The following is a 15,162-nucleotide window of genomic DNA, read 5'->3' on the forward strand; positions in this document are numbered from 1 at the left end:
AGGAGGGAAGCGGGATGCAAGCGGGGTCCGCGGACCCGTCCCTGGGCACCCCCCTCCGCCCTTCCCCCCGGCCTCCCCCGCCCCTCCGCGCCTCCCCGCCTCCCCAGCAGGTCGCTACCCCGGCCCTGGGCCCCTGCGCGAACCACCCCCACCCCACCCCCAGCTCCAGACCTGGCTCCGAGCTGCGGCGAGGGGGAGGGAGAGAAGGAAGGAGAAAGGGGGGGGGGGGGGAGGGAGGCGAGAGACCCGGGAGGGAGAGAAGGAGAAAGAGAGAGAGAGGCAAGGAGGGAGACGGAGGGGGAGAAGGAGGCCGGGAGATGGAGAGACGAGGGAGGGAGGCAGGCAGGGGGAAAAAGGTGGGGGGGGGGGAGGGGGGAGGAGAGTGAGACAGGGAAATCGAGGGAGAGACGGGAGGAGAGGGACAAAGACAGAGGGAGGGGGGCGGAGCAGGGGAGGGGGCAAGACCGGAGGGAAAGGGAAAGAAGCAGAAAGGAGGAGAGGAGAAACAGCAAGGCGGGGGAGGGCGGAGAGACACGGCCTGAGAAAGGCCCCTGCGAGCCGGGGACGGCCGCGCGCGGGGGGAGGCGCGGATGGGCAGCGCAGAGCCGGGGAGGAGCACACGGAAGCTGCAGGAGATGGGGACCAGGTGAGGCCGAGGGCGAGCGGGCCGGACCGGGAGAGAGGACTGGGAAGATGGAGCTGGAGCGGGAGACGGCGGGAGCGAGACCGCCGGAGCCCTGGACCGAGGCGGAGGTTCTCAGGTGCACAGACTCAGCCCCGGGCTGGGGAGGGCGGGCGTTGGGCCCTCAAGCCTGGAAGGCCTGGCCCCTCCCACTCCTGCCCCCGCCACCCCACCCCACCCCAGCCTACGGCTGGCTGGGGCTCAGCCTTCCCACCTGCGAAATGGGGGTGCCGATGGCACCTCGCGCTCCGCCGGAGAGATGACACAGGCCTGGGGCGGCATCCGCAGATGTCAGTGTGGTACTTGATGAGAGGCCAAAAGCAGGGGTGTGAGAGGAGCAGATACCCAGACAGGCTTTCACGGGTTTATAGCCCCTGGGCGGCCTCCGCCCCGCTCCTGGATTTCCGATTATCTGACAGGTAGGGTCAGGGAGGGAGCTGGCACAAGTGGCCAAACTCTGAAACTGATGAGGTTCCCTCGGCCCCGGGATCCAGGAAGCCGGGCTGCGTCTTCTCCAAAGGAGGCAGGCCTGGCTGGATTCCCGGGACTGAGGGAGGGGCCGGGGGCCTGGCCTCCTGGGTCCCCTGGGGAGAAAAGGGGCTTGAGGACTCGGACTTTTGAATCTCAGGGAGCAGTGGGGGCTAGAGGGCCTGGATTCCGGGGACCTTCGGGGAGGAAGGGACCGAGAGACTGACTCCTGGGTTCCTTGGGGAGGAGGGGGCCGGGGGCCCGGATTCCTGGGTCCTGGCACCCACCCGTAGAACCGACCTTGCGGGGCCTTCGCCGCACACAAGCTCGTGTCTGTGGGTCCGTGTCGGGGGCTCACCATCGCGGCTGGGGCCTCCCCCGGCCCTCCCCGCCCTCCCTGGCCCCGTCTGTCCGTCCATCCGTCTGTCTGTCCACCTGCCGCGCCCCCCGGGCTGAGGTAGGAGGTTGTATAGTTGAGGAGGACACCCAAGGAGATCACTATACGGCCTCCTAGCTTTCCCCAGGCTGCGCCCTGCACGGGACGGCCCGGTGGGGACCCCTGGACCCTGGTCCCATGCCCCACCTGGCCAGGCTGGGGAGGGGGGTGCTGCCGCAGGGACCCTGGGAGAGAAGCGGGGCTGTCCCTCCTGTCCTTGTCCCTTTCCTTTCTCCCCTTTCCTTCAGAGAGTTTCTCTCCCATCCAGAAATCTCTGCTTGGCTTTCTCTGTCTCTCCATCTCCACTGGGTCTCTGTGCAGCGGCCTCTGAAACTCTTGTCTCCATTAGTCTCATGGTGCTTTCTGGATCTCTGGCCTCCCGGTGTCTCCCTGTGGCCCAGTTTCTGTCTTTTGGGCCCTCACGGTGTCTCTGTGCCATGTTCATTTCCCCGGCACCACCTGCCCCCCACCCCAGGGCCTGGCAGGCCCCCACACACACACATCGCACTGCCGGCCTCTGCGTCCCTGAGACCCTTTAACCTGTGAGGACGTCCAGGGTCACAGGTGAGGTTCTTGGGAGCCTGGCGTCCGGCCCAACCACCAGCCTGGGGCTTGCCGGCCCGACCCCCTGTCCCCTTCCTCCCTGAAAACCCCCACAGGGGGAGCCTGACATTGGATTGGTGACTGAGACCTGACCTCTGACCCCTGCATCTTGAGCCCCTCCCCCGCACCACAGTGACCTCACAAAAGTCACCAGCTTCTCCCCCAGGCCGAGACCCTCCGCCATGGCCTGGCTGGCCCCTTGGAGCACCGTCCTGCCCTCCCTGGCAGCCTTCGCTGTCTTTGGGGCTTCGGCCCGGGCCTGTCTCCTTTGCTTCACGTCTTACGAGGAGCGTCTCCAGATTTGCCAGATCTTCGCCGGCCTGGACAGCCCTGACCTCGGAAAGTGTGAGGAGGCCTTCGCAGACGCCTTTAAGGGGCTGCTGGACACTGAGATCAGTGAGGAGATCATCCCCTGCTCCCCAGCATCCTCCCGGGGTGGGGGCGCCCCCGGGGTAGGTGGAGGGAGGGACCCAAGAGGTCTGGAGAGACTGAGAGGGATGAGATGCAGAGATGGGAGAATGGAGACATGGGGAGCAGAGATCGGAGACAGAGGGATGACCACCTCAGGGATGTGGTGCCAGGGGAAGCAGTTTTCCCCCAGCCCCTGCCTCCCACTGCCAGACTACGAGGAGAGGGGCCAGCTGCACGATGCCTTCACCCAGATGACCCACTCCCTCCAGGAGATGGCCACTGCCCAGGGTGAGTGGGGCGGGGTCCGTGGCTCTGGGATATGGATGTCTGAGTGTTTGTGGGGCGGGTGGCAGGGGAGAGAAAGCCCAGAATGTGACAGTGATCTTGATGGTAGGATGCCGAGGGAGCTGGGTGACCTTGTCAGGGAGCAGAAACGGGCAGGGCCTGGTGGGTTCAGGGCAGAAGGAACTTGAGAGTCTGAGGCCAGTGGGGCTCAGGGAGGTGAAAGCCTGTCCTCCCTGTGTGGCTTGCCCTCTCCCTGGCTGTGACATTCTGGATGCATCCCTGCCCCCATCCCCAACTTTGGGCCTCAACTCACCCATCTGAGAAAGGAGATAACCGCTTTGCCTTCCAGCAAGGTGTGGGAACTCAGTGAGACAGAGGGGACTCCAGCAATGGAGACAGACTTCAGGGAGGAGAGCTTCTGCTAAGATAAAATGTATTCCCTACAGTTAGCAAAGTGATTCCATATCTTTGACCTGTGGAGGCTATTAGGGGGCCCGAAAGACAGGTGGGAGCAGGGAGGGAGAGGATCACTGGGGAGACAGGCACACGTGACAACCTCGAGGGAGTGAGACACGCTCAACACATGCGTGTGACAGTGTGAAGGAACCACAAAGCTGGGGTGACCCTTGTGGCTGAGGGGCAGTGTGAACAGGCCACACTGCCACACTGCCAGGCCACAGTGGTCACATGACACAGGACTCCCCCCAACCCCTGCCCCTACATGCTGGAGACTGGAACCATGGGTGGGGGAGCATTCATGGCCGTGTCCATGGTCTGGGGGCTCCGCACTTATTTCTGCATCTCAGTTCTATTACTTCTTTTGCTTCCTACTCTTGCCTCCGAGGTTTTTGACAAACATGATCCCCAAACATGAGGAGCTTCCCATCCATCTGGAGGGCTCCAAGGGCAGGGGGGAGTTGCAGCATGAAGACTTCAGCTGCAGGTTCCCCCGCCCACAAAGGGAGAGCTGAGGAACTCAGAGCTGGGGGTGGGGGTAGGGGGAGAATTCCCAGAGATGCCCTTCTCCCCTACGTCAGAAGGTTTCGAAAAGAGCAGAACCAAGTCCTGCTCTGGGTGCAGAAGACCCCCAAAGGCAGTGTGTGGGACCAACTGGAGCAGGGGAGGGAGTGGAGGCTGGGAGGTCCAGGGTGGAGGCTGTGGTGAAGGAGGCCAGACCTGCGGCGGGGAATCTGTGAAGGTGGAGAAGAGAAGACCGGGCCTGGGTCTGATGAGCTGTTCAGGGAGAGGGGAAGAGAAGGGTTAGGGACCGTGTGCCAGGTCTGGCTCCGTGTCTGAGTGGGCAGTGGTCATCTCTGGGAGGAAGAGCAGGAGAAGGGGTAGATGGCCAGCTGGGTGAGGCTGCAGTGACTGTGAGGGGCTTGGGGGATGTCCAGAGTTCAGCTGGGAGTCAGGGAGATTTGAGACTGTCCCCAGGGAACAAGGCTGTGAGCCGGGGAAGGGCAGTGGCAGCTCAGGGTGTAGAAAGATCCTCAAGGGCCATATGGATGGACTGGAGGGAGAGTCTGGGTGCTGGGAGAAGCTGGGGCTTTACGTTCCACGGGTATTTACTGACTGTGTCAGGAACACCACCAGGGACACGGCTGTGACCCAAACTGCAAGCCACCTGCCCTCAGGTTGCTTGCATTGATTATTAAACGTAATCAGTGAAATGCCATAGATGTCAGCTGGTGATCCATACTATGGAGGGAAACAAAAGGGGGAGAAAAAGAGGGGTGGCCAGTGGGGTGATCATTTTACTAAACAGGTTGATCAGGGGAGGTGCAAATGAAAAGATCCAGTTATGCAAAGACTGGAATGAGGGGAACAGAGAGAGCTGTGCAGGTGACCTGGGGAGAGAGCTTCCAGGTGGTGGAAAGAGTCAGTGCAAAGGCCCTGGGGCCAGTGGGGCTGGAGTGGACCATGTAGGCCAGTGGTTCTCCAGCCCCACAGTGTATGTCAGAATCTCCTGGGACCTTATTAAAATGCAGGCTCCTGGGCCCCACCCTCTGTTTCTGAGCCTTAGGTCTGATGTGGGGCCCAGAAATGGACATGTCTAACAAGTTCCCAGGTGCTGCTGCTGCTCTGCTGGGAACACACTTTGGGAACCGCTAGGGTGTGTCCTTGAGCCAACTTCAGCCAAAGGACCCCCTCTTTCCAGCTCATACCCAATGATCACTTCAGCTCTTGCTCTTGATGTGGGGAAACCCTTTGGAGGATTTTACAGGAAGGAGGGGTTCTGACTAAAGCCATGTGGGTCAAGGGCAGAAGCAGAAGGCCCAGGGAGGAGACGGTCAGTGGTGACTTGAACCTGTTGTGATGGTTGGTGGGGGCTGAGATGAACCTGCCCCTTGCATGGAAGATGCTGTGTCTGCAAAGAGTGATTTATGTTAATAATCCTCCTAAAAGATGTCCTTGTACTGGCCCCGTGAGGTGGAGTTTTATAGCTCCATTTTCCAGATGGGGAATTTGGGGCTCCCCTGGATGGACCCAGGGGATGTCTGGACCAGACGTATGTAGGATGATGGGGATGGGAAGAATCGGGATGACTTCTGGGTCTCTCCTGAATGGAGGCCCAGAGAGATGGACAGGTGGACTCAGAGTGGCTCGCGGTGGTGGCCGCTGACACTGTTAGTGTGGTGTTGAGGGCAGTGTGTCTACCGCAGATAGTGGCCACCCGTGGAGGCTCTGGAGTTTGGCCACATGGGTTCCAATCTAGCTGTGTGACCTTGGCCAATTTCCTAACCTCTCTGTGCCTGGGTTTCCCCATCTCAGATTAGGGGATGATAATGCCAGTAGTTGACTCTTCTATAACACAGACATTATCCCATTATGGTCATTTAATGGTACCTAGCAGGGATCGCGAAGAGTCGGACACGACTGAGCGACTTCACTTTCTCTTTTCACTTTCATGCTTTGGAGAAGGAAATGGCAACCCACTCCGTGTTCTTGCCTGGAGAATCCCAGGGACGGGGGAGCCTGGTGAGCTGCCGTCTATGGGGTCGCACAGAGTCGGACACGACTGAAGCGACTTAGCTGCAGCAGCAGCAGCAGCATGTAGTTTGGGAGGAGGAGGCTTTTATATTGTATGACATGAAATCTTCACCTTCAATGCTGTGAAGTAGACACCGATATTGCCCCCATTTTATGAATGAGGAAACCAAGGATCAGGAAGGTTAAATACCCGGCCAAGGTCACATAGGGAGGAGTGCATGTGATGGGTAGCATGGAAGTGCGACAGTGCACATAGTTGGGAGAGACAGGACTCAAACTCAGGTGATCAGCAGGTCGAGGCTCCCAGTGAAGCACCTCTTTGGGGAGACTATAACTCGTGCCCCTTTGTGGTTAACACAAGCCTGCCTCTTGCCTCTTTGGACATTTCGCTCCATCCCTATTTATTCCCATGCTTCTCCCCTGCCCCCTGGCTGACTTGGTATATCCCACACACCGTCCCCCAAGAGTCATTTGGTTTGGCCCATAGACATTCCTTGGCTGCCTTCTCCAACATCATCCCAGCCTCTCATTTGAGCATGCCACTCAGACCACATCCTCCTGACCATACTGCCGTCACCAGACCACAGCTCCTGCCTGCCTTGTGGCCAAGGAGAGACAGCAGCTAAGTCCTTGACCCCTCATTTTGCACCTGCTTCCTGGCTTCAGAGCCCCCTTCTCTCCAGCTTCTACCATCACTTCTATGATCATTACTTCAGCCAGATTCTTATCAGAATCCTCAATTCCCTCCCTTTATGTTGGTTTAACCTAAGGTTAAAACCTGCAATGTCTTAAGCAGGGTAGAAGTTTATTTTTTCATATAAAATAAGTCTTGAGGTAGGCACTTAAGACTAGTATGGCAGCTGCATTTTCCTGGGGACTCAGTACCCTTCCAGCTTTCTGCCTTACTATCCTAGGATATACTACTTATCCTCATGGTCCTGTATAACTGCTAGGGCAGCAGCCATCAAATCTAAGTTTCAGGCAACAGGATGAAAGAAGGGGAAAGGGGCCAATAAAATGGCACCATATCTCTTTTAAGGCTACTTTCTGTGACTCACACATCACACTTAAACTTACAGCTCATCCATCAGAACTTGGACACATGACCACAGCTAGGTCACATGACCACAGCTAGCTACAATGGAGGTTGGGAAATGTAGTCTTTTATCTGGGGCAGGGTCGGGGTGCTTTCTCAGCTGAACGTGGTGATATGTTATTAAGGAGAAAATAGATATTTTGAGGCAACTGGCAATCCCTGTGTATTAGTTTGCTAGGGCTGCTGTAACAAAAAAAAAAAACCCAGAAACTGGATGGCTTAACTAAAAGAAGTTTATTTGCTCACAGTTCTGGAGGCTAGAAGTCCAGGATCAAGGCGTCAGTGTCAGCAGGGTGGGTTGCTTCTGAGGCCTCTCTCCTTGACTTGCAGAATGACTGTCTTCCTTCCGTGTCTGTGTCCAAATTTCCTTCTCTTCCAAGGAAATCAGTCATGTTGGGTTAAGGCCCACCCAAAAGACCTCATTTTAATGTCATTACCTCCTTAAGATTCCATCTCCAAATACAGTTACATTCTGAAGGACTAGGCTTAGGACTTTACCGTATGAATTTGGAAGAGACGAAATTCAGCCCATGGCACCCTGCCACATGAACACTGGTGGCTCAGTGGTAAAGAATCTGCCTGTGGTGCAGGAGATGCAGGTTCGTGCCCTGGGTGGGGAAGATCCCCTGGACAAGGAAATGGCACCCCATTCCAGTATTCTTGGCTGGAGAATCCCATGGACAGAGGAACACGGCAGGCTACGGTGCACGGGATCACAGAATTGAAACCTGATTTAGCAACTAAATAACAACAACAAAATCCTGTCACATTTCTGACTTCCAAAGCCACCTCCACCTGTAAATCATTGCAGCCATCCACTTTGAGAAAGTCCCCCAATTTTTTTTTTTTTTTTTGAAGGCCATTACAGTGGTGAAAACTCAAACATCCATAAGAGCAGAGAACATAGAAAGAGTGAAAGAGGGGTAGAAATGAAAAGACTGGGAACTCTGGAAAAGTGGGTGTGTGCCCTGACTAAAGTGGGTGGCTGCTGCTAAGCTCTGGCCAACTGCTGCCTCATGGAAATACTGCCTCTGTTACAGCTCTTCCAGATTTTGTAAAGGGATGCCAAACATTTTATGTGAATTTTCCCAAACTTTACATGATGGCAACTGGGTCATTTTTAAAAAACACTTTCCAGGCCAAATATAACACATCCAGCGGATGAATTGTGGCCCCAGGCTTCCAGCTATGGTGCTCATTCCAGTTGAATCCTGGAATTCATTCTACACATACTTATTCCTAAGACTCGGGGGCCCTTTCCTGGTTTCTGAGGACACAGCACTAAAGAAGGACTTGTTTGCTTACTTAAGAGACAGTCTTAAATGCTCACTATGCATATATGAATATATGTATTTGCAAACTGGTGAGAGCTATGAATGGAACAGATGGAGTACTGTTAGAGACAAAAATAGGGGACGGGATTAAATTAGATTTGTGGTCAGAGAAAACCTCTAAGGAGGTGACATGAGGGATGACAGGAAGGAAGAGTAGGAGTAGGGGGGGAGGTGTGCTGGAGACTGAAGACAGCATGTGCAAAGGCCCTGAGGTGGCAGAGAGCATGATGCTTTCCTTATTAGGGGAAATGAACTGCAGGAGACTTAAGAGTTGCGGCTTCCATACCTGGGTTGGGAAGATCTCCTGGAGGAGGACATGGCAACCCACTCCAGTATACTTGCCTGGAGAATCTCCATGGACAGAGAAACCCGGTGGGCTACAGTCCATGAGGTTGCAAAGAGTCGGACAAGACTGAAGCGACTTAGCACACAGAGAGGGAGACGAGACTAGGCCAGACTACACAGGGCCTCCTAGGCCATGGGAGAAATTTGACCTTTATCCTCCCTTTTCTCCTTAACAAGATAACACAGATGTGGAGGAGTTCTGTCAGAGTGATTAGTCTAGAGGCAGCAGAAGGAGATTTGGGGGCGTGCCCACCATCCAGATAGAGTAGGAGGCTGCGGCATATACCAGAGACCTGGGGGTAGCAGGGGCTGCGGGAGGGGCACAGACATGATGACGGCCAGGCCTGTCGAGCTCCAGCAGCCTTGGGGAAGGGTCTTTACTACAAGGACTCCCTCCACCCTCCAGGGTCCTTTCGGGTTGCCTTTCTTCATGCCGCGGAGAAAATGCAGAAGATTATATTGCAGCTTAAGGAAGGTAAAATAGACTGTCTCCTTCCCCCAGGCCCAATTAGCAAACCCAACTCCGGAGATCCCCATCCGCTCCCATCAAGCCAACCCCTCGGCCCGATCTCTGAGCCGAGCTTCCCTTATGGGTCACTCTGGGCACAGCCTCTTACCCTGCTAGAACCACTCTGGGTCCGGCCCCGCCTCCGATGCAAGGTTACCTCTAGCTGGGACGGCTTTGTAGGACAGTCCTGTCCCAGACTAGCTCGGGCCTCTTCATGGATCTGTGTCTGACCCTGGGCACTCTGTGACAGGTTTCCTTTCCATCCGGGGCGTCTTAGTGGGCTACGTCCAGCCTGACCACACCTCTAATTGGGCCCCCTAATTAGGCTCTGTCCCCTCCGATGGAGAAGGCAATGGCACCCCACTCCAGTACTCTTGCCTGGAAAATCCCATGGAGGAGCCTGGTGGGCTGCAGTCCATGGGGTCGCTAAGAGTCGGATAGACTGAGCGACTTCACTTTCACTTTTCACTTTCATGCATTGGAGAAGGAAATGGCAACCCACTCCGTGTTCTTGCCTGGAGAATCCCAGGGACGGGAGCCTGTTGGGCTGCTGTCTATGGGGTCGCACAGAGTCGGACACGACTGAAGTGACTTAGCAGCAGCCTCCGATGATCGCCCGGGATCTAGGCCCGTCCCGCTCAATGGAATACACCGGGGCTGGACCTGCCTCCTGGTTGCCAGCAGCAGGCATGTGCCTGACGTCTTAATGGAATGCTGCAGGGCTGGTAGGGTCCCCAGGTGAAGTACCGCAGGCCTGGCCCCGCCTACAGCGGGGAAGCTGCAGGCTTGGCCCCGCCCCTTTGGTGGAGCGCGGCATACCTGGCTCTGGTCCCTTGGAGGAATGAATGCATCCGGCCCCGAAACGTTTCCTCTAGGGGAGTTTCAGGTGGGCACCTGCCGCGACTTACAGGGTGGTAACGCTTCTTCTCTCTCCGCAGTGCAGGTCTGCATTCCTCCCTGCGGTAAGCACGTCATTCAAAGCTCAGAATTGAGGGGGGAAAGGAGGTGGTAAGGGCCGAAACCTGGGACTCTTGGAAGAGCACGGGTGCCTCTGATCGGAAGGGGCCAATGCGAGCCCAGGAGAAGAGGAGTAAGAAAACCAGTTCACAAACCTCACGAAAGGCGGGTCCGGAAAAAAAAAAAACAACGAAGGCAAACCAATGGGGATCCTAGAGGCTGGAGTGGTGAGAGCCAGCCAATGAGCGCGGGAAAGGCGGGGTCCAGATTCTGTCCAGCAGGTAGAACCCGGGGAAGTAAAATAGACCATGTGGTGGCCGAAGGGACCCTGGCTAGGGGAGGCAGATGGACCCCAGACCCAGCGTTCCCACCCCCCAGGACTCCAGGAGGTCACTCGGCGTTTTCGCTGCCGTGGATGCTACTCCAAGGTCTGCGACCTCCCGCTTGACTGCCCAGGTGAGGGGCGTGGCCTTGAAGGGTGAGAAACCTGAAAAACTGGAAGAGAGGGCTGAGCGAGGAAGGGGCTGCGGTTGGGGGGTCGGACGTGGGCGGGCCGAGGTGGCGATGCGAGACCTGTCTTCAGTTCAGGACCTGACGGTGACTCGGGGTCGTCAGGCCATGTTCTCTTGCACTGTGAACTTCCAGCTGCCTAAGGAAGAGATCACCTATTCCTGGAAGTTCGCAGGAGGTGTGAGTCGGGGCGGGTCCAGCGTGAAGGGCTTTAGGAGGCGGTTTATGCTTCTCTAGAGGATGGAGAGTCAGGAGGCAGGGAGTGGGATTCGAGGAGGCTCGGTCTAGACTCATGCTTCGTGCAAGGGGACGGTCCCGGCATTTGGGGGTAAGGGTCAAAGCTCAAAATGCAGTGACAGAGCCCAGGGGTGAATTATCCGTAGGGGTTTCAGGCGGGAGAGCAAACACTAGGCCCAAGAGGCGGAGTCAAGGCTTAGGGGGCGGGGCCATGCGTGAACGCTCGGCGAATAAGAGGGTGAAGCCGGGGCTCGGGAAGGGCGGGGGCGGGGTGGGTGGCCTGGCTCAAGGGCGGGGCTTAACGTAGCGGTTTGGCGAGTCAGGGCGGAGAGACTACCTTCTGCGCTCGGGGCGGGGCCGGCCGCCCTCGGCCTCTATCCGCTTCAGCCCGAGCGTCCCGCAGCTCCGGACTCAAGATCCAACCTACTTCCGAGATATTCCGCGGGCCCAAGGTTACCTGGCGCGGATCCGGCCGGTGCAGCCCACGCACCGCGGGACCTTCTCTTGCGTGATCACGCACGACCAGCGCCCCCTGGCGCGGCTCTACTTCTTTCTTAACGGTGCGGGCCGGGCGGGGCAGCGCGGCGGGACGGGGGGCGGGGCTGCGCGGCGGGACGGGGGGCGGGGCTGCGCGGCGGGGGGTGGGGCTGGCGCCCGGCTGACGTGCGCGTCCCCGCAGTGACGGGCCCGCCGCCGCGCGGGGAGACTGAGCTCCAGGTCTCTTTTCGGGAAGTGTTACGCTGGGTGCCGCAGGAGGCGGAGATGATCGAACCCTGGAGGCCCAGCCTGGGCGAGCTGCTGGCCAGGCCCGAGGCTCTGACACCGGGCAATCAGTGCCTGCTCGCGGCCCTTGTGGCCTTAGCATCAGCCAGTGTGACCGTGCTGGTGTGGTAAGTCCCCGGGACCCCAGAGTCCCAGCCTCCGGCTCTCTCCTTACTGAGACTGGGACGTTTGGGTCTCTCAGCCCCTCCTCCCTCAGATCCGGAACTCCGAGTCGCCAACCCCCTCCTACTCAGGAGTCATAACCCCCAGCCCCTGGTTTCTCAGATCCAAGAGTCCAAGCCCTATCACCCGCCTTTGGAACCTAGGCTCCAGGACCCAAATTTCTGGTCCCCAGCCTCTTCCCCCGCCACACACTAAATCTCCTTGTTTCCCTAGGATGTTTTTTCGATGGTACTGCAGCGGCAACTAACAAAGGTTTCTTTTTTTTTTTTTTTTTGCTTATCCTATTTTCATCCTTAAAATAAAGAATCTATTTTGGCTCTCTAGATTCTTTCATCGTTGCATATGCCCAGGTGCACACGCCCCCGTAATGATGGTGAGAGGCACAGCTGTGGCTGTGCGGCTCCCTGTGCTGAGGACTTTAGGTGCACGCCCAGGCCCCTCCCCAGATTTCCGGCAGTGTCCTAGACATTTACGCCTGCATCAGTCACCTTCAAATAAGGACCTTCGTGTCGCCCCAAAAGCCTGTTCGTCCCCCAAAACTTTCTTGCTGTCATCAAGTGCATCACCATCCACCCAGCCGCTCGACTGGAAACCTAAGTTGTGTTTAGTTTCTCCTCCATGTCTCATCTATTTCCAAGTCTCAGCCTCTTCAATTCCTATATATCTCATGGAGTTGCTCCCTCTCTGTGGTGCACCACCATCTCTTGCCTGGATCTCTGCAGCAGTATCCACACTGGTCTCCCTGGTTGAGAGTGGGCTCAGCCTTGTCCCAGTGCGATCCATTCTCCACAAAGCAGCCAGAGTGTTCTTGTTTTTTTTTTTTTTTGTGGCTATTTTGGCTAAGGTTTTAATTTTTTTAATTAATTTTTATTGGAATATAGTTTATTTACAGTGTTGGTTAGTTTCTGCTGCACAGCAAAGTGAATCAGTTATACATATACACATATCCACTCTTTTTTAGGTTCTTTTCCCATATATGTCATTACAGAGTATTGAGTAGATTTTCCTGTGCTATAAAGTAGGTTCTTATAAGTTATCTCTTTTATATATAGTAGTGTGTGTATGAGAAGGAAATGGCACCCCACTCCAGTCCTCTTGCCTGGAAAATCCCATGGACGGAGGAGCCTGGTAGGCTGCAGTCCATGGGGTCGCTAAGAGTCGGACACGACTGAGTGACTTCACTTTCACTTTTCTCTTTCATGCATTGGAGAGGGAAATGGCAACCCACTCCAGTGTTCTTGGCTGGAGAATCCCGGGGACGGTAACCTGGTAGGCTTCTGTCTATGGGATCGCACAGAGTCGGACACGACTGAAGTGACTTAGCAGCAGCAGTGTGTGTATGTCAGTTCCAATCTCCAGAGTGATATTCTACAGTTTGTCAGGTCAGGTCACTCCTCTGTCCAGAACCCTTCAGTGGCTCCCCATTGCTACTGGGCCAAAATCCACCTCCCCTCAAGGTCTCCGAAGCACCCCCTGTATTCACCATTATTCCTCTTGTTCTATCCAGGATCTAGGGTACATACTATTTTCTTCCTAGAATCATGTTTCTTCTCCTTTCTGTCTAGTTAACTCAGTTATGATTTCCCCTGAACAGCCTTTATGTACATTAACCTATTTGATCTCCAGGATAACTCTGTGGGCAGGCACTGTGTTGGTGTGCCTGACTCCCCTTCTCTATCATCCTCCTCTTTACTCTCTAACCCACTGGCCTTCTTTGCAGGTCCCTGGAACATACAAAGCTCAGTCCTGTCCTTGGGCCTTTGCATGTGCAGTTCTTCCTACTTGAAATGAGATTACTCTGACCCTCAGGAAGCCACCTCCCTCTCACTTCACAGGTCTCAGCTCAGATTACATCTCTGACTATTCCTCTCCTCCCACATGACACCCCCCCCCCATTTTATTTTTATTTTTTGTGTGACTGGCTTGTGGGATCTTATTTCCCTGACCAGGGATTGAACCTGGGCCCTTGGCAGTGAAAGCTTGGAGTCCTAACCACTGGGTAGCCTGGAAAATCTTAACATCCCCCTATTTTTGCTTGTGTACAGCATTCACTCAGACCTGATGTAAACTTATTTTTTAATTTGGTTTTATGGCTTCCCCACCTTAAAGGTAAGCTCCTTCATAGTGTTCTTCACCAGTATGTTCCCTTTCACTGATTCATTCAATCAGAAAATATTTACTGAGCGTTTATTATGTGTCAGGCATTTTCAAGGTACAACAATGAAGAAATCAGAACAGACAAAAATCTGCACCCTCGACAGGTGCAGGGGATTAAGAGATACAGACGATTATGTGCCTGTTAGTTGCTCAGTTGTGTTTGACTCTTTGGGACCCCCGTGGTCTGTCCATGGAATTCTCCAGACAAGAATACTGGAGTGGGTTGCCATTTGCTTCTCCAGGGGATCCTCCCGACTCAGGGATCAATCCAGGTCTCCTGCATTGCAGGCAGATTCTTTACCATCTGAGCTACCAAGGACTAATAGATTATGTTCCTGAGAATCCTTAACTAAGGATACCACTGTCTTTGCTTAATGGAATAGGAGCTCCTGGAAAGCAGACTCAGACTCTTAATAGCTTCTGTATTTGCAAACCTGGCAATGTGTGTGGAATTCAATAGGAACTTGGTAAATGTGTTTTGTGGTTGACTGACTGAATCAAAGAATGATTGAAGTGAAATGCCAGCGTCCAGCAGACAGTAGATGCTCCATAGTACCTGAATGAGGAGTTGAGAAATTCCACCTTCAAAACAAGCCCGACCCATGGCATTCCTATCCCTGTTTTCCAAAGAGGACGTCCAGGCTAAAAGAAAGGAGGGTATCCTGTCTAGTTTCACACAGGCTCCTCTGTCCATGGTATTTTCCAGGGAAGAATATGGGAGCAGGTTGCCCTTTTCTTCTCCAGGAGACCTTCCAAACCCAGGGATCAAACCCATGTCTCCTGAGTCGCCTGCATTGACAGGTAGATTGTTTACCACTACGCCACCTGGGAAGCCCCAAGACCCAGCCAGGAGTCCTCAGTTCTCAACCATGCAGCCCCCCTTAGTTCTGGGGGGAAAAAAAGAAAAGAAAAAAAAAAAAAAAACAGAGTAGGCTGAGAAGAAAATAAATAAAATTCTTTATTATATTCTAATACATAGTACAAATGGAGGTTAAATAAGAACAGAGAAATCAGGGGACCCAGGGCAGCTTGTGGGGACCCCTTTCGCCCTGCCCCTAAAAATCCACACCCTGATCAATAAATACCCCTCCCAAGAGACCCAGAAGTCCCAGCCCGCCCCACCCCTCAAAAGAGTCCAGGCTGAGAAGTCTTGGGTCGAGCCCCTCACTTCACAGAGGAGGGCCACTGAGGCCCAGG

General features: G+C 55.1%; 1 protein-coding gene across 3 annotated transcripts; it reads left to right on the top strand.

Annotated features, from left to right (window-relative positions):
- Positions 1–432: 432 nt before the first annotated feature.
- SPACA6 (sperm acrosome associated 6) lies at positions 433–12,131 on the top strand. 3 transcript variants are annotated; one of them, XM_044931459.2, is made up of 10 exons: positions 437–2,585; positions 2,811–2,888; positions 9,058–9,126; positions 10,098–10,121; positions 10,495–10,572; positions 10,700–10,806; positions 10,886–10,888; positions 11,267–11,423; positions 11,543–11,753; positions 12,022–12,131. In XM_044931459.2, the coding sequence occupies exons 1-10, from the start codon at positions 2,372–2,374 to the stop codon at positions 12,053–12,055; spliced, it is 975 nt and encodes a 324-aa protein (XP_044787394.1). In that variant the 5' UTR covers positions 437–2,371; the 3' UTR covers positions 12,056–12,131. The 3 variants fall into 3 exon arrangements, with proteins under 3 accessions (XP_044787393.1, XP_044787392.1, XP_044787394.1); XM_044931457.2 differs by lacking the exons at positions 10,886–10,888; positions 12,022–12,131 and having other exon boundaries at positions 436–2,888; positions 10,700–10,804; positions 11,543–11,685; XM_044931458.2 differs by lacking the exons at positions 10,700–10,806; positions 10,886–10,888; positions 12,022–12,131 and having other exon boundaries at positions 433–2,888; positions 11,543–11,685.
- The last annotated feature ends 3,031 nt before the right edge of the window (positions 12,132–15,162 follow it).

This window comes from Bubalus bubalis, chromosome 18 (assembly GCF_019923935.1).
Source record: "Bubalus bubalis isolate 160015118507 breed Murrah chromosome 18, NDDB_SH_1, whole genome shotgun sequence".
In the NCBI taxonomy this organism is placed as follows: Eukaryota; Metazoa; Chordata; class Mammalia; order Artiodactyla; family Bovidae; genus Bubalus; species Bubalus bubalis.

Bases quoted from the DNA above. Each gene is read 5' to 3' on its own strand.
- SPACA6 (XM_044931459.2), top strand. From the start codon at position 2,372: ATGGCCTGGCTGGCCCCTTGGAGCACCGTCCTGCCCTCCCTGGCAGCC. The intron at 9,127-10,097 runs GTAAAATAGACT...CTCTCTCCGCAG, and splicing joins TATATTGCAGCTTAAGGAAG to TGCAGGTCTGCATTCCTCCC. The intron at 11,424-11,542 runs GTGCGGGCCGGG...GCGTCCCCGCAG, and splicing joins GCTCTACTTCTTTCTTAACG to TGACGGGCCCGCCGCCGCGC.